Here is a 21,430-nt window from a genome sequence, read left to right on the forward strand (position 1 = left end):
TATAAAGAGAGATGATTATTGATGGAGTTGATATCTTCAGGATAAAATGTTTTCCCACTCATTGCAGTAGTTGGACTATGTTTTTTTTCTAAAATGAATATACAAGCATTAATAGAGCAAGAAAGAATACAGTCTTTCATTTCAAACAGGACAGAAACTGCATGAATAGCAATGGGGTAGGTTGAAATCTGTGCAACCTGACGGGGGTTTTCTTTCCAACTATCATCCTTTGAGGGCAGTGCAGCTGGAGGCTGTAAGGATGAATGTGACTCTCCAAATTATGTTTTTATAACCCCCCCCCCCCCGAGATTTTCATATAGCGCTATGTATGATATTATAGTTTTATACTAATCCTGCCCCTAAACAAGGGAGTGGATAATTGTATTACGGAAATGAAAATCTCGGACAGCAATGATCAATAATATTAAAATTCCTTCCAGTGCTCTGTGCTTCTCTATTGTGTTACTGGGTTACTGGTGCAGTTTATTGCTTCTATTGCCCCCTTGGCCTTCCCTTTAAAACCCTAGACCTTCTCCCACCCATGATAGGTCTACAGTTACTTCCAGTTGCTCTTGTTATTCTGGATTGATTTCCTACCTGTCTCTTGATCATGTATGATGCCTGCATGTTGTCACCATTACCTGTTTTGACCTTGCCTTGATGGACTATTCTGTACTTAATATTCCTCATCTGATTTCACCCAGCTTGTCTTTGAGTTCTCTCACGTTAATCTCCATATGCCATCTACAATCTGCCATGTTCAGACCCCTGTAAATCTCATGCTTAAATGAAAACTATACCCCCAAACAATGTAGGTCTCTATGAAAATATATTGCATAAACAAGCTCATATGTAAAACCCTGCTTCATCTAAATGTAGGGTTCCCCAAAGTTTGGGTCCCCTAGGAAGGTTGCCCCCAGGATAGGCCCCAGGGAAGGTAACACTTAGTAGTGGGACACCTTGGGTGGTTTGGCACTATAAGGGTTAACAGGGAGTTAGTTTCCCTGCAGTTCAATAGTTAGGCCACAAGGTGCACACAGTATATAAGGCTGTGCAGCCATGTGCCTTCAGGTCTTATGCCTGGGACCCCTCTGGCTAGAGGATAGTGACAGGCTGGGTCTAGTGAGTTAGATGTGTGCAATAGACCATTCTAGGAGTGGTAGACAGGATTATTTAGCTGGGCAGCTTGGCCCCACCAGGAGGCAGATGAGATTAAGATCTCCCAGCACTGATAGCTGGAGTCAGGGATACAAGAGTGAGGAATAGGAGTTTGCCTAATCCGGGGGATAGCCGGGTGATATTTCCGGAGTGAGGTCTCCAAGGGGTGTCCGCTTGGCGTGTAGTACCGGGAAGTGCCCTAGAGAGGGGCTTCTGGCGAGAAGTACCGGAGGGAACCCCAAAGGGAGGGTCATTTGGCTGGAGTGTTACCGGTATCCCAGGAGAGAGGGACTCCTGAGGGAAAGAGAAAGTATTCTGACATATCCTGTGTATCCTGTATGCCAAAGCTGTCTACCACTCTGCCAATAAACACAACACTTTGTTCAGCATTACATCAGTGTGTGTGTATCTCTCCTGGAGGATCCACCTGCCTGGTAAGCACCTACCCCAGGGAGGGGGCAAGGGGCCAGGAGTGCTGGGAGTCCCCACAAAGGAGCAGTATATTAAGTCTCAGGAGGGGAGTTATAGTTCATTCTATCCCTATCCTGGGTGGAGGCACGCCAAAGTACAAAGTAATAGCTGTTCCCCCATAGTAAGCGGGGCTCAGGACTCCTGAAAGCGCCAAGTATAGCAAAAGATCAGCAGGTAGTGCCACATATAAAGATAAAGTGGGCTACATAAATAAACCATTTTCATAAAAATATATTTTATTAGTAGTATGTGCTATTGGGTAATCCTAAATAGAATATTGCCATTTTAAGAATTAAGGGCCGCCCCCTGGGATCATAGGAGTCACAGTGCACACAAACAAGCCAAGGCACGCATACATGCTAGGCCCCATCAGCCAATGAATGGACAGAGTTCTGCCTTTTGCTCCCACACTACTTCCTGTTACAGTCAGAGCTGCATTATTTTCCTGCTGCAAATTTTGAAGTCCTTGTAGCGAAAAAATCCGCCAATGGAGAAACGTGGAAAATCCCCTCAAATCAATGCCTGGCAAATTATTTCACCCAAATAACTTGCAACTGTCGAAAATATGTCATTAATACTTCCTATTCAAACAATTTGTATTTGGGTTTACACCTTCCTTAAAGGAACAGTAACACCAAAAAATGAAAGTGTATAAAAGTCATTACAATATAATGTACTGTTGCCCTGCATTGCTACAACTGGTGTGTTTGCCTCAGAAAGACTACTATAGTTTATATAAATAAGCTGCTGTGTAGCCATGGGGGCAGCCATTCAAAGGAGAAAAGGCACAGGCACTTAGCAGATAACAGATAAACCCCCATTATATGGGGCTTATCTACTAGTTATCTGCTATGTAACCTGTGCCTTTTCTCCTTTTTTCCAGCTTGAATGGCTGCCCCCATGGCTACACAGCAGCTAACTTATATAAACTATAGTAGTCTTTCTGAGGCAAACACACCAGTTGTAGCAATGCAGGACAACAGTACATTATATTGTAATGACTTTTATACACTTTAATTTTTTGGTGTTACTGTTCCTTTAACTGTAATATGTGTGAGCTAAGTCACATTTGTTTTATGTTGAGTCCCTTTCATAGCTTTAGGGATTATGTGACTTTCTGTAATTCCAACTTTAGCTCTGATTATATATAAACTAGCAAGATGACATGTTGCCTTGCAGTCATTTAACAGCTGTCAGTACACTCTATTAAGCTCAATAAGGTTACAGTATTTCCAGGTTTGCTTTAGTTTAACAACCATTAATCTTCTTTATATACATTCAAATAATCTGAAGGAGACTGGAAAATGCACATAGACACAAGCTGCAAAAAAGCATAGAAATCATTTCAGCATCTCCTCAAGTAGAAGATCAACTTCTTGTACTTTGGCCTGACAGGCCAGTGAAACACAATACACACATTATACAAACTACTGAACATCGTTCTCTATATTAAATAGTGTACAACACACACATTTGCTTCAGTGATTATGCCTGTAATATCCTTCCCTCCATCATATTGGTTCCATACCAAAGCTACTCTCTATCTAACTTGCATACCAGACAAAGGTCCCATAATCTATAAAAATAACCAGTAACCCCCAATGGGAAACCTTTGAAGAATGTACAGGCAGTATTTTTTCTTGTGTCTATGGCCATCCCTGGTCATACAAGTGTTTAGGGTTGCCACCTGGCCGGTATTTAACTGGCCTAGCAGTGTCTGGCACCCTAGGCAGCCTGGCCACCACCTCGCCCACCGCACTGCCCCTCTTGTAACTTCCCCCCCCACTGTCATTGCTCATGCACACGTTTGTTCCTGTGCACACATATTCAAGGGGAGGGGGAGCACAATGTGCTAAGACAAGTGCGACACCCGTGCCAGGATCTGTAACGAGTGGACTGTGGGGGAACGGAATAGGGGAATAGAAGTCTACCAACCCCAGCATTGCGCCCTAGGCACATGCCTCTTCTGCCCACTCCTAGTTCTGGCCCTGTGGCCTAGCTGGTAATTTACCAGCTAGTGCCGGCAACTGTATTACAAATTTACTGGCAATGTACTTGCCTGTAAATTTCTAGTGCCATATAAATCCCTCTCTTGCCTGACCCTCTTCGCTACTGATCACCCTTTAAACCATGGGCCACCCTTTGTTCTGCCTATAACTCCACCTATTTCCTGGCCCCATACACCTTTCCCCCGCCCAACCCGCCCATTTTACTGCCCCTTACATCATAGTCCCAACCCCAAAATGATGTCATCTTCCTCCCTCCAACCTGAAGACCTGTATTATTATTTATAAAGGTGACAACCCTTCACCCTCCAAGAGATTGTGCCCTTCAGATTGGCAGCCTTAGCCACAAGGGACAGTGACAGTTTGCATTAGAGACTAATAAACTACAACCTGCATCAGCTTCCTTCGAATGTTTGGACATGATTTTATTTTTGTATCTAGAGCTGCTATGCCCATGATCCTTGCATGTTAGTGTACCAGCAGCAACAACCTGTTATGAATGTAACCTTATGCAGACCCACTTAATGCGTTGCTGGTTTGTGTTGTAATCTTGTTTCTAATTACATTTGACAGTGTCTCTAATAAAAAGAATTGGATGATGGATTTTGTCTGCTTTGAGGAACACCGCTTTTGTTAATGGCTGAGATGAAAATAGGAGGGGTGAGGGATGGGAGAAACCTAATTTGTTTGCAAGTTGCATTCATAGTATGAAAGGCAGGCCGAGTACGCCCCAGGAGAAAGGATGCCTGGATTATATCCAAGATAGTGAGGTTCTGCTATGCCTCAATAAAAAAAGATCATTGCTTGAATGCATACAAAGCCATTGATTTGGCACTCCTTGGATGAATGACCACAGCTTGCAGAGGGTGAATATTGTACTTTTCCCATTTCATTCTTAAATATAGTGGTGGCAGACTGTGGAAAATGCTCAAATTCACTTCTTCTTATGAACTGGGATCTTTTATATATTTGCAAATGTTTCACAGTTTTCTTAAGTTTTTCTTTAAGTTCTTAAGTCAAAGACTCAAACTAACTCATTTGTATTTTTTTTTTGCATAATACATAGGGAATTGGCTACAATACATTGCTCAAGCATTGTAAAAACAACATCACCTGTATGATACACAATATAAATAATTACAAAAATATTACTTAATAGTCACCAAGAAATGCAACAAATGGGCTAAAATTTAGCCTAAAATTCAGTGCTGTCCAACTTCTGTTGTACCGAGGGCCGGAATTTTTCCGACCTACGTCGTGGAGGGCCGATAATGGAAGCCCGTTTTGACCACTCCCCTTTTTGAAACCGCACCTACTTGAAACCACACCCATGTTATCACATGACCATACCCATATTAATGGTTGTAGTACAGCAAAAACCTGCCATACTCTGCCTGCCCTACCCTGCCTGTGTGTGCCATACTCTGCCTGCCCTACCCTGCCTGTGTGTGCCATACTCGCCTTCCCTACCCTGCCTGTGTGTGCCATACTCTGCCTTCCCTACCCTGTCTGTGTGCCATACTTTCACTGTGTGTGCCATTCTTGGCTGGTTTGTGCCATACTTGGCCTGTGTGTGCCATACCCTGCCTGTGTGTGCCATACTCTGCCTTCATTACGCTGCCTGCATGTGCCATACTCTCACTGTGTTTGCCATTCTTGGCTGGTTTGTGCCATACTTGGCCTGTGTGTGCCATACTCTGCCTGCCCTACCCTGCCTGTGTGTGCCATACTCTGCCTTTATTACCCTGCCTGCGTGTGCCATACTCTCACTGTGTTTGCCATTCTTGGCTGGTTTGTGCCATACTCTGCCTGTGTGTGCCATACTCTGCCTTCCCTACCCTGCCTGTGTGTGCCATACTCTGCTTGCCCTATGATGCCTGTGTGTATGGCACACACAGGCAGCCTACAGTGACACAATGCTGGCACTGCTCCTACAGTCTGCAAAATAACTATATATTAAAAAACTTTTTAATTGAAGTACCACCTCAGTATATGTTCTTTTTGCAGTGTGCAGGGATTATTTGTGGGTTTCTACTGCTCCTGAGGTGTGAACAGGGGAACAATGGGGGTGATTACAGCCTGAGCCTGAGGTGTGAACACTGCAGGGGGTGAACAATACAGAAACTAAAAGGTGTGAAAAACACAGGGGATTACATATTTAAACAACACAGCCTGATTACAGCCTGAATCTGAGGTGAGAACCATGCAGGGGGGCAGTTAATCACAGTACTGATACCATTTAAAGCTTACACAAGAGTAAGCCATCAAAGCAGCCAGACAGGTGGGGGGCCACACAGAGGGGGGCCGCCAGTTGGACAGCACTGGGCTAAATTATCCAAGAACCTGCATGTCTAAAGTCTCATTATGAAACCAAGGCTTTGGTCCATTGATGGTGGGAGCTGCTTCCAATACAACCACAACACCATTAGTCTGGTTAGGCATTTACAGTATTGAAAGTTGGCTTATTGGTTGGTTGGGTTGAAGTCAGTAGCTTTACACTTCATGACTGATCTGTTATTGCTCCACTTCCACTAGTGATGAACGAATCTGTCCCGTTTCGCTTTGCCGAAAAATCCGTGAATCGAAACGGCAGAAAATTTGTGAAACGGTGAAAATGTCACACGTCAAAAAAAAATTGTCGCCCACGGCTATTCTTTTGTCGCGCGGCTATTCTTTTTTCACCCGCAGCTATTATTTTGTCAACAATTTTTGGCTAATTTTTTCATCCGTTTAGCGAAACAATCCGCCAATGGCGAAACGCGGAAATTCGCCGCAAATCCATGCCTGGCGAAACATTTCGCCCATCACTAACAAGGACAGCTCTAGCTTGGCTGAAATTTAACACACCTAATTGTTGCAAAGGTGGCATCTGATGGTGCAACACCAAAACCATCAGTGTAATGAATTATATTGCACAGGTTTCTTGTTAAAATGACATGACCTTGTTCACCTTTAACAGCAATTTGTGTGGTTTCTGATCCTTTTCTCAATTTCTCATATTCCTATATGCCATTATAATGACTATTATTTTCTCACATGATATGGTGGTGCTACCTAAATTTCCCAGGTAATGTCCATAGTAACTGCCTGCAGTTTGCAGTTTTTGAAATCTAGGTTGAATTTAATTAGATTTTTTTCTTGTAAGCAGTTTTCAAAAATGGAGAGATGCAGAACTCTGTAAGTTCCACCCTAAGGTGTTGAGCCTCACTCTATATTCATTGCTGCATATAGGATATGGGAGGTGGGCAAACCCCAGATGCCCCTAGCTTGCATGTCATTTAGAATGCACAAGGCAAGGATCACCAACTACTGTATACAAGGTATTGGAGGCCCAGTACTTACTGCCTGCTTAATGAATGGTAAATATTATGAGTTCCAGGTGCTAACCCAGTGGCTGTCCCCCACCTCACCATTTAACTAGGCCGGTTCCATCATAGATATAAAATGACCAGCAGTGTTTAGCAGTGCACAAATGCCACTACCATGACACAACTTGGAATGTTTAATGCAGAACCTAGAAGATATCTATATGCACGTTAAAGTGTAATCTGATAAATGGTCACAGTGATTTCAGTAATGTGTCAATAATGCCCACCTAAGAAACATTAACTTGATGATAGCCAATACATACTTTATATATGAGTACTATAGACCAGTTTCCGGGTATATACAATTTAGCCTTGTTCAGGGATATCCCAAGTGTCCCTAAATGTCCTCTAGTGCAAGTTTCATAAATGTGTTTTAGACACTGTACAGTGTTTAGCTGGTGGGATGTACCATTTGAGAACCAATAAAGCATTATTATCATGGATGCAAAGAGGAATGAAGAATAGATGTACTTCATCGATACAAGAACACCTACAGAAAAATTAAGTTGGAAACAGACACAATAAATGAAACTTGGGCTTTGCATTAAAATGGATGAAGTGCCAAATCATTTTCCTTTTTTTCATGTCTAAAGCGGATAAAATATTCGGAGACTTTGCAACAGCGAGATAAATCTTTCTACATCAGTAGTGGCAGCCGGTAAAAGCACTGGAGGTAGTGGTATGAATCATTATCTAATTGCTTCTGAAATGAAAGAAAAATGATTATAGCACACCCAGGCTATCTAGCTTTAACATCAAGTGCAGGGGATCAGTTCCAGCAGCATTATGTCAACCAGAGCAAGCATTTCTCCTGCTTTATGGCTTCTTTTCTGAGTAAAGGGGCTTCGTGCTAACCTTGCAAACATGCTTTTTAAAAAATAAAAAATTAATTTTTAGAAACAAATGAAAGGGTATAAAGAGGTAAGAGAGGCTAGACTGGATATTATAGGGGTAGGTAGAAATTGATACAGAATGAAGTAAACCTAAAGATACCCCTTCCCATTTGTTGGATAATGAAAGATGAACTATTTTATATGGGCAGTAGTCATACGTGAAACACATTTGTCATGAAGTGAAATTTCATTGAAAATTTGCCAAATGTAGTGATGAGCCAGGCATAGATTTGCAGCGAATTTCTGCATTTCGCCATGGGCGAATTGTTTTGCGAGACTTCCGTGAAAATGCGGCGTGGAAATATTTATTGCGAGTCAAATTGGGGGCGGTCGTGTCAAAATAGGCGCAGTTGTGACAAAATGGGCGTGGTCGAAGGCAAAATAGGCGCGTTTGCGGCAAAAAAAGATGCACACATCAAAAAAGTCACGCGATAAATGTGTTTCGTGGATTTTTTGCCGTTTCGCAAATTTTCCTATCATTTTGCGAACTTTTTGCCAAAGTGAAACGAGACAGATTTGCTCATCACTAGCCAAATGCACTAAGGTGAAATGACATTGCAGTTAAGGCATATTCAGCTCTGCAATAGCAAATACATTGTCCTATTTTCAGAATTTTTTCCAGCACAAAAACCTGCATTTTATTTTTGTGTGAAAACTAATACTAGTTTACTACAGTAGTCACTAATAATGAAGAGTGAATCTATCCCGTTTTGGCAAAAAATTTGCCAAACGACAGCAAAATTTGTGAAATGGTGAAAAATTCACAAAACAGGTTTGTCGCGCAATATTTTTGTCACCCGCAGCCATTTTGACGCGACCGCACCCTTTTTGATGTGACCCCGACTTTTTTTGACGCACGGCGATATTTTCAGGGGCAAATAGAAGTTTTGCAAAACAATCGCCAGTGACGAAATGCGGAAATTCATTGCGAAAAAAAACGCTCATCACTAGTCACTAATAGGAAGCAGTTTACAGACCAATAATCTCTTCTGTCCTGGCATATCCTAGGATATGAGGGTATCATGAAACAGTCTGGCCCAGGATTTACTTGTAGGGGCCATATTATGTTTGGGGAAAGGGGTGTGTCCTCTACTGGCCAAATGTGGTGCACCTTGCACACTGAGTTCAGCTTTGAAAATAAAATGAAAATATCTGGTCTAAACAAGAAGCCTTTGGAATATAAAATCATCAGATTTATAATTGATTAAAAAATAATGAAATCATTAATTAAAAACAATTAAATAAAGTATCTTGTTTTCCTATCTAGTAACAATATAGATAGAGAGATCCTTTGATAACAAAAAGATTTCTATATAAAAATGCAAAATCTTTGTTTGCAGAGGAAGCATATTAGACTGCACTGTATTTTGTCTTGTGGGGGTGATTTGACAAATGTTGTCTTGGTCTTTAATCTTTTTCCCTTTACACATTTCTGACATCCTCTATGATAACTCAGAAATACAATTTCCTTTCATTGGTCCCTATTCAGTTCATTATAATAAGGACATTATTGGCTGATACTGGGGACTTAACAATGGAAATGAATAGCATTTCTCCACTAAGTCTCTGTATGGGCACATTCTGGGGAATAATGAGGCAAGTAGCTTCACCCAATTAGGCCAGCACTGGCTGTATCAAACACAAAGCAGCGGTGCTGCTCAGCAATTTCATTCCATGCAAGGAGACTTTAATCATTTTATATGAATGTATAAAGCCTCACATTACAATGGTAGGTTCGGCTGGAGAAAAGCAGGACAGAAGGATCTAAACAGTATTTACAGGTTTCATGTACTTTTGTATTTATATCTCATTTATACAACAGTAGCTAACTGTGGGGCCATGTTTAGAAGGTGGCATAGACTAACCCATCTTGATTTTTTAGAAAAAACAGACAGGATATGGAAGGATAAGGTAAGGGGAAGCCAGGGTATGTGCCAATATATTTCCCGCAAGAATAATTACAAATAAAAACAGAAAACAACATCACCAGGCTAAATTTCTCCTCATTACCTGCCTTGCATAATACAACCAGGAAATGTTTCAAGAACAGTGCAAATCCCTTGGCTCTACAGCTCATATTTAGCATTTAACATAAAAACGGCGAAAAATTCACGAAACACGGGGTGTCTCGCAACTTTTTTTGTCGTGTGCGACTTCTTTGATGTGACTGTGCTTATGCTGATGCGACCGCAACCATGTTGGGAATTATAGTTATTTTTATTTACATGTACACCCATGGAACCCATTGTCCAGAATGCTTGGTACCTGGGGTTTTCTGGATAAAGGTTATATCCATAATTTGGATCTCCAATACCTCAAGTCTACTAAAAAATCATTAAAACATTAATTAAACCCGTAATTCTGAGCTTTCTGAATAGTGGGTTTCTGGCAAAAGAGTCGCATACCAGTACAGGTATGGAGCCCATTATCCAGAATGCTTGGGACCCGGTGTTTTCCGGATAAGGGGTCTTTCCTTAATTTGTATCTCCATACCTTAAGTCTATTAAAAAAAATAATTTAAACATGAAATAAACCCAATAGGATTGTTTTGGCTTCAATAAGGATTAATTATATCTTAGTTGGGATCAAGTACAGGTACTGTTTTATTATTACAGAGAAAAGGGAATCATTTAACCATTAAATAAACCCAATAGGGCTGTTCTGCCCCCAATAAGGGGTAATTATATCTTAGTTGGGATCAAGTACAAGTACTGTTTTATTATTACAGAGAAAAGGGAATCATTTAACCATTAAATAAACCCAATAGGACTGTTCTGCCCCCAATAAGGGGTAATTATATCTTAGTTGGGATCAAGTACAGGTACTGTTTTATTATTACAGAGAAAAGGGAATCATTTAACCATTAAATAAACCCAATAGGGGCTGTTCTGCCCCCAATAAGGGGTAATTATATCTTAGTTGGGATCAAGTACAGGTACTGTTTTATTATTGAAGAGAAAAGGGAATCATTTTCAAAAATGTGAATTCTTTGATTAAAATGGAGTCTATGGCAGATGGCCTTTTTTGTAATTTGGAACTTTCTGGAGAATGGGTTTCCGGATAAGGGGTCCATTACCTGTATTTATAAATGACTAACATATTTCTTAGCACTGTACAATAGAAGTTTGCATGGAACATCCAGCTTACATACAAAAATACAACTGATAACCAACACACAGGGTAAAGGGAACCCTTCACAACAGAGCTCACTATCCCATTGAGCAGACCTGCAATTTGTAAAGTGCCACATTGAAAGTGATAGGATGTTAATGGTAGTGTTTAAAAAAGATGTAATAACCTGTAATTGAAAACATTTCTGTAGTCATGCTCCGTACCATCTGCTGTATTATTATTATATGCTACAGGGAAAATGCTGAATTGCAAGCAGTTTGCCTCTATAGCATTAATGACCAGTTTCAGCTCTCACCATCGCTGGTTATTCATGATTTTCCCACTAAATTGTTAATTAACCAATTAACCTGACTCCAATTGTAGCGGTGTTCAGAAGCGTGCTAAATTGAATATCTGACCTGTTTAATAGATCTTGGAGACAGAACCAGAGCCTCTCATTAATGTCTTGTATGAACTTTTACCCTAGTGCACATGTTTAGTAAGAACCTGCTGAAAGTTGGTAACAATAATACATGCTCGTAACAATAATAACGCTGCTTTTATTTGTATTTTCAGAAAAACGGAACAAGACAGAGAAGTCTCTGAATAATTAGAAAGGTGAATGAAAATCTTGTACCGAATCTTGGATAGAAAGCAGTCAAGAAAATGCCAGCATCTGCTGATAATGGATGGGCCCAGTTATCCGTGTCACAGTGGAACCTTTGTTGGCAGTTCTCTTGAAGAAATGCATCTGTTTCTGAATTTCTTTTACTTTTTAATTCCCTGACTCAAAGTAATTAGTTCCAGAGCCTGGGCCAGCAATTAAACAACATCTACAGCTTATTTCCACGGATGGATTTCAGCCAAAAGATACATTAGAACATTAGCTTTCCATGTTTCGTACAGTATGAAGAAGCGGCTGCAGTTTGCTTTCACTGGCAAAATCCAAAATGAAGAGGAGATATTTTCTGATATGAAATGCTGAGCAGGAGACCTGCCTTATATGAAGGTTAATATCCTTGGAATGCCGCTAATTGATAGCAAGGCATAATTAAGCTGAGACGTTTTAGGCCTACACAGATAATCAATCGAATCATTTATTGTGTGATTATTTTCTTCCAGTAAGAAGCAGTCACCATTTGCAGCTCTTATGGCTATTTTATATTTGGATTATGGTTATTTAGCTTGTCCAGGGTCACAATCAGACCCCTATTTGGTTCTGTAGGCTTAGTGCAATGAGTGTGCTCAAGGCTCTTTGTGCCTTACTGAAAAGTTTTACGTTTTACTTTTGTGGACCTCAACAATAAGGGTTCACCTCACACACCCTTCTAATGGCTGACTTGAATTTATAGACATATTGATGACAGCCTGTAATTAATTGGCAACAACAAAAACAAGCAATCTTCAATCTCAAGATGGTGCTGCCACCTCCTGACAAACGTCATGTGTGTCTTACAACAATCGTCATCATGACAAGCATGGCATTTATGGATGCCTACCTGGTGGAACAAAATCAAGGACCAAGGAAAATCGGAGTGTGCATTATTGTGCTTGTCGGTGACATCTGTTTTTTAATTGTTCTTCGTTATGTGGCTGTTTGGGTTGGAGCTGAGGTAAAAACGGCTAAGAGGGGTTACGCCATGATTTTATGGTTCTTATATATTTTTGTGTTGGAAATCAAGTTATATTTTATATTTCAAAACTACAAAGCAGACAAAAAAAATGTAGATACTGTGGCCAGGAAGGCATTGACTTTGCTTTTATCCATCTCCGTGCCAGGACTATATTTGGTTCTGGTAGCACTAGACAGTATGGAATATGTAAGAACTTTCAGGAAAAAGGAGGACCTTAGGGGCCGTCTCTTTTGGGTGGCTCTTGATTTACTTGACATTTTGGATATTCAAGCCAACCTGTGGGAGCCTCACAAAACTGGATTGCCAATCTGGGCCGAAGGTCTCATGTTTTTTTACTGCTACATCCTACTTCTAATTCTACCTTGTGTCTCGTTGAGTGAAATCAGCATGCAAGGAGAACACATCGCCCCCCAGAAAATGATGCTTTACCCAGTCTTAAGCCTTGTCACAATCAACATTGTCACCATTTTTATCAGAGCAGTCAATATGATTCTTTTTCAAGACAGTAGAGTTTCGACTATCTTTATCGGAAAGAACATTATTGCGATAGCCACAAAGGCCTGCACTTTTCTGGAATATAAAAAACAAGTGAAAGAATTTCCACAAAACGCCATTGCTTTAGAACTTCAACAAAATTCGATATCACACAATCAGACAATTCACAGTACACAGGGGGTTCATCATGAGCAGTCACCATCAAGGGAAATAATTGATACATGACCATGTATTTGGCTTTCAGCATTAACTTTTGTTGGAAAGACAGGCTTACCCAATGGAATATAATGTTTTTGGAGATCTAGAAAGACTGACCATGCAGAAAGGGATGGGCAAATGCAACAAAATACATGTTTACGGTATATTTTTCCTACAGATATTGGCCCAGACAGACAGTATACCATAAGAACTTATTTTCAACACTGTATACATGACCTTTCCTGATTTATCAGTTGTGAATATGAGATGTAAGGAATGTTGTGGCATAGACTGACTGATTTTATAACAATCAAATCTAAAGGTGTACTGTGAAATAAACTGAATAAAGTGTTCCTATTCCAGTCATTTGCCTATCTCTGGCTGTAATGGACTGTTTTCTAATACAAAGCAATCCAAGGCACAAAATATAAGATTAAAATGAGCGTCCCTTGACCTCTTACTCTCAGGTATAACCCCATTTTGCATTCTGCAGGCATAAAAAGAACCAAATTATTTCAATGAAGACCTTGGGCAAGAACATGCTATTTTTGTGTGTATTGATTTGCTTCACTACACCAGTACAGTTGGGAGTATAAAATCAAGGTTTCTATAAACACTAGTAACCTACCTAAAGGGAAGCTATCATTGTTTTCAATATATATATATATATATCATTTTAAATTTGTGCCTTGAAAAAGCAGTCTAGTGAAGTGCTACAAAATAAGTAATAAGTATGTGTTTATAAAAAGCTATAAAAAAAAAAAACCTTACTGTGCAATTTTTAACTGTTTCCTTGCTCTATAACCTGTGTTTTGTTGGTGTGATTATTTTCCTGAAAAGGTGGAATTGGCTTGAAAAACATTTGATTCTGCAACAAATGGCTTCCACTTTCACACAATGGAAGTAGCTGCAAGTACACACATAGGCCACAAAGAGTGATGAGCGAATCTGCTCCGTTCTGAGAATTCGCAAAATGACAGGGAAATTCGCGAAACGGCAGAAAATCTACGGAATGCATTTGCCACGCCTATTTTTACACGACCGCGTCTATTTTTAAGTAACCTATTTTTGACATGACCGCGTCTATTTTTAAGTAACCACACCTATTTTTGACATGACCGCGTCTGTTTTTAAGTAACCACATCTATTTTTGACATGACCGCATCTATTTTTCAGTAACCACACCTACTTTTGACATGACCGCGTCTATTTTTAAGTAACCACACCTATTTTTGACATGACAGTGTCTATTTTTAAGTAACCACACCTATTTTTGACATGACCGCGTCTATTTTTAAGTAACCACACCTATTTTTGACATGACCGCGTCTATTTTTAAGTAACCACACCGATTTTTGACATGACCACGTCTATTTTTAAGTAACCACACCTATTTTTTACATGACCGCGTCTATTTTTAAGTAACCACACCTATTTTTGACATGACCGCGTCTATTTTTAAGTAACCACACCTATTTTTTACATGACCGCGTCTATTTGTAAGTAACCACGCCTATTTTTGACACGACAGCGTCTATTTGTAAGTAGCCACGCCTATTTTTGACATGACCGCATCTATTTTTAAGTAACCACACCTATTTTTGACATGTAACCACGCCTATTTTTGACATGACCGTGTCTATTTGTAAGTAACCACGCCTATTTTTGACATGACCGCGTCTATTTTGTAAGTAACCACGACTATTTTTTACATAACCGCGTCTATTTGTAAGTAACCACGCCTATTTTTACCTGACTGCGCCTACTTTGACACAACCATTTTGATGCACAACAAATTTTTTGCAGCACTTTTTTTAGAAGTTTCGTGAAACAATTAGCCAATGGCAAAATGCGAAAATTCACTGTAAATCCATGCCTGGCGAAAACATTCGCTCATCACTAGCCACAAATAGATAATGGAAAACCTCTAGAGAACTGTGCTAATTTACATTGGTAAAATTACATAATTTGACAAAGCCCAAGGTTTTGTTGGGGTCACATCTTACAAGCAAAGCTATGGTGACCAACCACCACAAACCTTAAAATAAGTGGATCTCCATGAGAAACTTTTCCATAGACCAAATTTTAAAGGGGAACCTGTCACCCGCACATAAAAAGCTGAATCATAAAAGCCCTTTAGAAATTAAACATCAAACCCAAATCCCCATACCTGTTATAAATGTATTTAAAAATCTGAGCCACCAATCATATATTGCCTGCCCTGCCTCTATGCTTGAGGCATAGAGGCGGGGCAGGCAATATATGATTGACAGCTCAGATTTTTCATTAGAAATACTTTAACTTTTCATTCAGCACTTCCTAGATATCACTTATGCCTAAGAGTTTGGGGTGATACAAAGTTTGCCTTTATAACAGAATTCACAAAATGGCGCCTTCCTGCTTGCTGTGACTGCAAATTCCAAGACTGAAGGGAAAAAAAAATATTAGTTCATATGCTATGAATACATTTTATTTTGCTCAACTAACATGATAGAAAAGGATACAGAATTATTTTTTTAGGGTGACAGGTGCCCTTTAAGTAAGATTGGTGGCTTATGAAAAAGTACCACAGTAAACAAAAAAGAAAAGGTTCTGAATGCAAACATTACGCTATTCTTTAATGATTGATGATAGTTTCCCTTTAAAAAAAAATAGATTGTTAAATAAAATATCTTCCCAAACAGATTTTTCCATTTTTTCCCTGATTATTTTATTCACCTTCTGCTATTTTATTGATAAATTCTGAGCTAAATTTAAAAAAAAGAAAATAATAATTTGAGCCATGCGTAGAACTGTAATATTTTATATGTAAATCAGCAAATATCCTGGGATTGACAGATTACACCTCATGTTTATTCTAACAGTATTTATAAAATCCCAGGCTCTGTAATGGAAGATGTTTAACCCTCCTTGAATTTCTCTCAGTTGCATTGACTTCAGCAGCAACAGTGCCGTACCTTACTGGGGCTCATTTACAAACACTGGGCAGTTTTTGCACCAGTAGACTAGCTCACAGCAACCAACCTGCATAGAAAAGTGCATCTGGGTTTCATATAAATCAGCATTAAATTAACAGGAAAAACACATTGCTAGTGATGAGCGAAATTTTTTGCCAGGCATGAATTAGCAGCGAATTTCCGCATTTCACCATTGGCGAATTGTTTTGTGAACCTTCTACAAAAATGTGGCGTCAAAAAATTGTCGCGTGGCAAAAAAAGTTTTGTTGTGCTTCAAAATGGGCGTGGTCTCGGCAATATAGGCACAGTCATGTAAAAATATGAATGGCTGTTGACAAAAAAAAGTTGCGTGACAAACGCATTTCGCAGACTTTTTGCCGTGACGGATGCACAGATTCACTCATCACTATACATTGCCCATAATCTAATATGAGATTCAATAGCTAGACCAGTTGTTCTTTTGGGAGTGGGAGAAATCTAATCGCCTAAGAGCAAAGGATTATGATAAATGCCAGTTCTGATAAAATTGGCTTATCAATAGTGATGGGCGAAAAAAATTAGTCAGGCATGGATTTGTGCCGATTTTCTGTATTGTGCCATTGGTGGTTTTTTTGTGAAACGGGCAACGAACTGAGTCCGTGTAAAAAAATTGCCCGTGCCAAAATAAAATTGTTGCGCACATAAAAACAATTGACGTGCATTAAAAAAAAGTCATTTTTTTTTACACACAACATTTTCGCCATTTCATAAATCTTGATAAAGATTTGCGAAACGGCGAGAATGCTGTCTGTCCAAAAAAATGACACATGCCTTTTTGGCGAAGCAAAACGGGACAGATTCGCTCATCACTAATTATTAATTTTAATGCATTTATAGGCCAATAACATATTCCAACTATGGCTGACTGGTAAGGAATCCTACAGCCTCCCCATTTGATCCTATAAATCTGCCCCACTTTTTTTTCTCATCACATTAAGGGCAATAATATCCAGCATTGTATACTCTGACATTGAATACTGGCAGTAGTTAATGAGAATTTCTGTGCAAAAAAATGTATAATACACATTTCTGAGTATTGTAAAATTTGTTTTACAATTATTCTTATTGATGTTTTGTACATATGTTTTCCTTTCTCATGTATATTTTCAAAGGGTACATATACAGGTGTGGGAATTGCTATCCAGAATACTCGGGACCTGGGGTTTTCCAGATAAGGGATCTTTCTGTAATTTGGATCTCCATACCTTAAGTCTGCTAAAAAAAACAATGAATAAACCCAATAGGTCTGTTCTGCCCCCAATAAGGGGTAATTATATCTTAGTTGGGATCAAGTACAGGTACTGTTTTATTATTACAGAGAAAAGGGAATCATTTAACCATTAAATAAACCCAATAGGGCTGTTCTGCCCCCAATAAGGGGTAATTATATCTTAGTTGGGATCAAGTACAGGTACTGTTTTATTATTACAGAGAAAAGGGAATCATTTAACCATGAAATAAACCCAATAGGACTGTTCTGCCCCCAATAAGGGGTAATTATATCTTAGTTGGGATCAAGTACAGGTACTGTTTTATTATTACAGAGAAAAGGGAATCATTTAACCATTAAATAAACCCAATAGGGCTGTTCTGCCCCCAATAAGGGGTAATTATATCTTAGTTGGGATCAAGTACAGGTACTGTTTTATTATTACAGAGAAAAGGGAATCATTTAACCATTAAACAAACCCAATAGGACTGTTCTGCCTCCAATAAGGGGTAATTATATCTTAGTTGGGATCAAGTACAGGTACTGTTTTATTATTACAGAGAAAAGGGAATCATTTAACCATTAAATAAACCCAATAGGGCTGTTCTGCCCCCAATAAGGGGTAATTATATCTTAGTTGGGATCAAGTACAGGTACTGTTTTATTATTACAGAGAAAAGGGAATCATTTTCAAAAATTAGAAGTATTTGCTTATAATGGAGTCTATGATAGATGCCCTTTCTGTAATTCGGAACTTTCTGGATTACGGGTTTCCGGATAACGGATCCCACACCTGTATTTATGCTTTTTTTACTCATGCAAAAAAGAAATTTCCATACTTAAAAGGGGATTTAAAAATGAATTACAAACTGTATGTGAATTTAGCGCACTCTTCTGAGCACCTTATAATATCATTTTCATTTATATTTCTAGTAGCTTTAAAGATTTTACCAGTTATATATAGCTAATATGAGGCTTTAAGCTTAGCATCTCTAACTGAGAGTTGCTGTGTTGCCAGTTTAAGGGTTAATTGAATATACAGAGACACCACTCTGCTCATTGGTCTCTTTGTTCCATTTAGACTTTAGAGCTGTGCTCCCTCCCTCCAGCCCAACACCGAGCTTTTCCCAGTGAAGTAAGCTTATCAGCTCCATGTCTGATTGGTCACCAGTTGTGATGAGCTAATTTTTTCGCCAGGCATGGATTTGCCATTGGCGAATTGTTTAAAAAAATTTCAGCGAAAATTTGCCGTGGAAAAATTTGTTGTGCATCAAAAAAAGTTGGGTCTGCATCAAAATAGGCGTTGTTGCCAGAATGGGCGTGGCCACATCAAAAGGGGCACAGTCACAGCAAAACAGCCGAAAAAAGATTATGCGGGCGACAAAAAAGGATGTGGGCAACAAATAAAAGACACAGGGTGACAAAAAAAGTTGTGCAAAACCACATTTCAGAGAGTTTTCAACATTTCACGAATATTCTTGACGTTTTGCACATTTTTCAGTCAAGCAAAATGAGACAGAGTTGCTTATCACTAGTCACCAGTCCTCATTAGTGATGAGCAAATCTGTCCCATTTCGGTTTGCTGAAAAATAATGAAACATCAAGAAAATTTGCGAAATGGCAAAAATGTAGTGTGTCAAAAAAATTGACACGCATCAAAAAAAAGTCGCCAATTTTTTTTTGACGCATGTCATTTTTGTTTCACAAAGGCCTGGGGCTAGGGGTGCCTCCCAATGGCTGTATCTACACTGGGAAAGAGTTTTTGTTAGTTGTATCCATTGAAGCAGCGGCAGCAGCAGTAACACCAGCGGGGAGTAGACAAAGTACAGTAGGTGCGAGTAGCAGAGGAGAAGGATGTTCCCCTCTGCTAATTGATAAGTATTATCATATATATGTCTATGCCGCCTTAATTCTTTGACTCATGGTAAAAACACTTGTTTTAATCTACAGACATAGGGCCGTTGATATTTTCCAGTTAGAACATGATGACACTCCAGCAGGGGTAGATGCCACCAGAGATGTCAGTGTCTTCTTGTCTTCTATTTCCCTCAAGCAAGTCAATTAATTATTTTCTGTTACACTTATTATTCCATCTGACAGCTATGGGAGACATTGTCAGCTCCAATTCTTCCTTTACTGAGTGTGCACCATTGGGTAGCTATAGCATTTGCCACCAATGAAGTATATGCTGATAAGCCTGAAGGTGAGTAGGTATCTACATAATTGTATGGTTGATTCTATGTCAACAACCTTGGAGTTCAACATTTTACTGAAACAATTTTGGGTTTAATTCCCTTTTAAAACTACACACTCAACCACCCCCCATTATAATTGCTCTCCTGATATCCTTACACTTTACTAACAACTAAGAATTTCTATAGCAGAAATGTATTTACTGGTTCAGTATTATCGATTGTTTCCATGTGACTAGGATCTGTGATCCTTATGAGATCAGACAAGTCCAAGTCTAACCCAATAACAACTTACACGCAAGAATTTCTGATGGTTTAAGACTTTACCATATTGCAGAATATAATGACGTACAACCTACATTTACTAATATGTGATAACTGGAATAAATGCACAAACATACAGAAATCCATTCAAACTAAGCACATTTTCAATTTTTTTTCCTAACCCTATAGATAATTAAGAGGCTTGACAGTACTGGGTTTAGTTGAGTGATAAGGACATTGTTACACTCTCTGCTTTATACACATAATTAGAGCTGCGTAGCCTTCCCTGGATAAATGGTAGGGTATCAGCATATAAGAGATAATGAGGTTGAACCACGAGATAAAGCAGCGATTCAGGTGTGAAATATTTATAGTCTGACTCACTAAGATGTTAATTTTGGCCTGAAACATTGGGTATCACTGGTATAGTCAAATGAAATGGGGGTTCAGTCTGCACCGGTACACAATATCAGTTCATGTGGTGGTCTATTTCTAATCTATAGCAAAAAGCAGGTGCAAAATATAACAGATTTATAGAAATTTGAATTTGCTAAACTGCTCGACTATCAATTTTGAAAAAATATTTATCCTGGATCCACACAGAAATTTGTTCCATTTTAATGACATTAGGGACATCATTTATATATTTACCCATCCAAGCAACATGATCCATGCACTGCAAGCACTTTTCATATTGGAGAGATTAATCACATGGTCGGCCCAGAGAAGATCCCCACTGATATTCCTCCCCCAACCTGTCTGAAGGTAACTATATTGTGCACATGTTTGGGGGAGGGGGTTGGAGCCCCTAGGGCAGGAGTCCCAGTGGGTCCTGAACCCCCGAGTCTGACCCTGTCAGTCCACAATTTCTTTCATTTCCTATCTGGATTTATTTGCTAAATATCATTCTAGTAAAATTCAACTTAGTATTAAAGTATTTTTTGCTCAAAAAGAAAACCAATATGAGTCAATTCCACCCTTTAGTTGTCTTAGGGGGGCATTTACTAACATTGGGATTTTAATGGTTTTATAGTTTTTTAAAACCACAAATAAACTGATTTCCACGAATAAAAAAAGTTGCAGAAAAAAACCCACAAAAATCATGACTTTTTCATTTTGTCGCACAAAAACCACAACTTTTTTTATTTTGTCACACAAAAACCACAACTTTTTCCATTTTGTTGCACAAAAACCACAACCTTTTCATTTTGTCGCACAAAAACCACAACTTTTTCATTTTGTCTCACAAAAAACACAACTTTTTCCATATTGTCATACAAAAGCCAGTGTCAAAAACCTCTAAAACCCCAAAGCAAATCTTCCAGTTTTAAAAGAGACATGTGCCATTGACTTCTACATGATCTCAACAGGTTTTGGATGGTGTATTTTTCCATTTGGATCTGTTGTGGTTTTGTCTCTTTTTTTTGAGACAAA

At 39.1% G+C, this 21,430-nt stretch overlaps 1 protein-coding gene across 2 annotated transcripts in view; it reads left to right on the forward strand.

Moving 5' to 3' along the window:
- tmem121 (transmembrane protein 121) overlaps positions 1 to 13,700 on the forward strand; it is a 195,926-nt gene extending 182,226 nt beyond the window's left edge. For both annotated transcript variants that reach the window (XM_031892010.1, XM_018096958.2), the window contains exon 4: positions 11,584 to 13,700. In XM_031892010.1, coding sequence (XP_031747870.1) covers positions 12,423 to 13,361 — 939 coding nt within the window. In that variant the 5' untranslated portion in view covers positions 11,584 to 12,422 and the 3' untranslated portion in view covers positions 13,362 to 13,700. The remainder of the gene's footprint in view (positions 1 to 11,583) is intronic.
- The last annotated feature ends 7,730 nt before the right edge of the window (positions 13,701 to 21,430 follow it).

This window comes from Xenopus tropicalis, chromosome 8 (assembly GCF_000004195.4).
Source record: "Xenopus tropicalis strain Nigerian chromosome 8, UCB_Xtro_10.0, whole genome shotgun sequence".
NCBI classification, from domain to species: Eukaryota; Metazoa; Chordata; class Amphibia; order Anura; family Pipidae; genus Xenopus; species Xenopus tropicalis.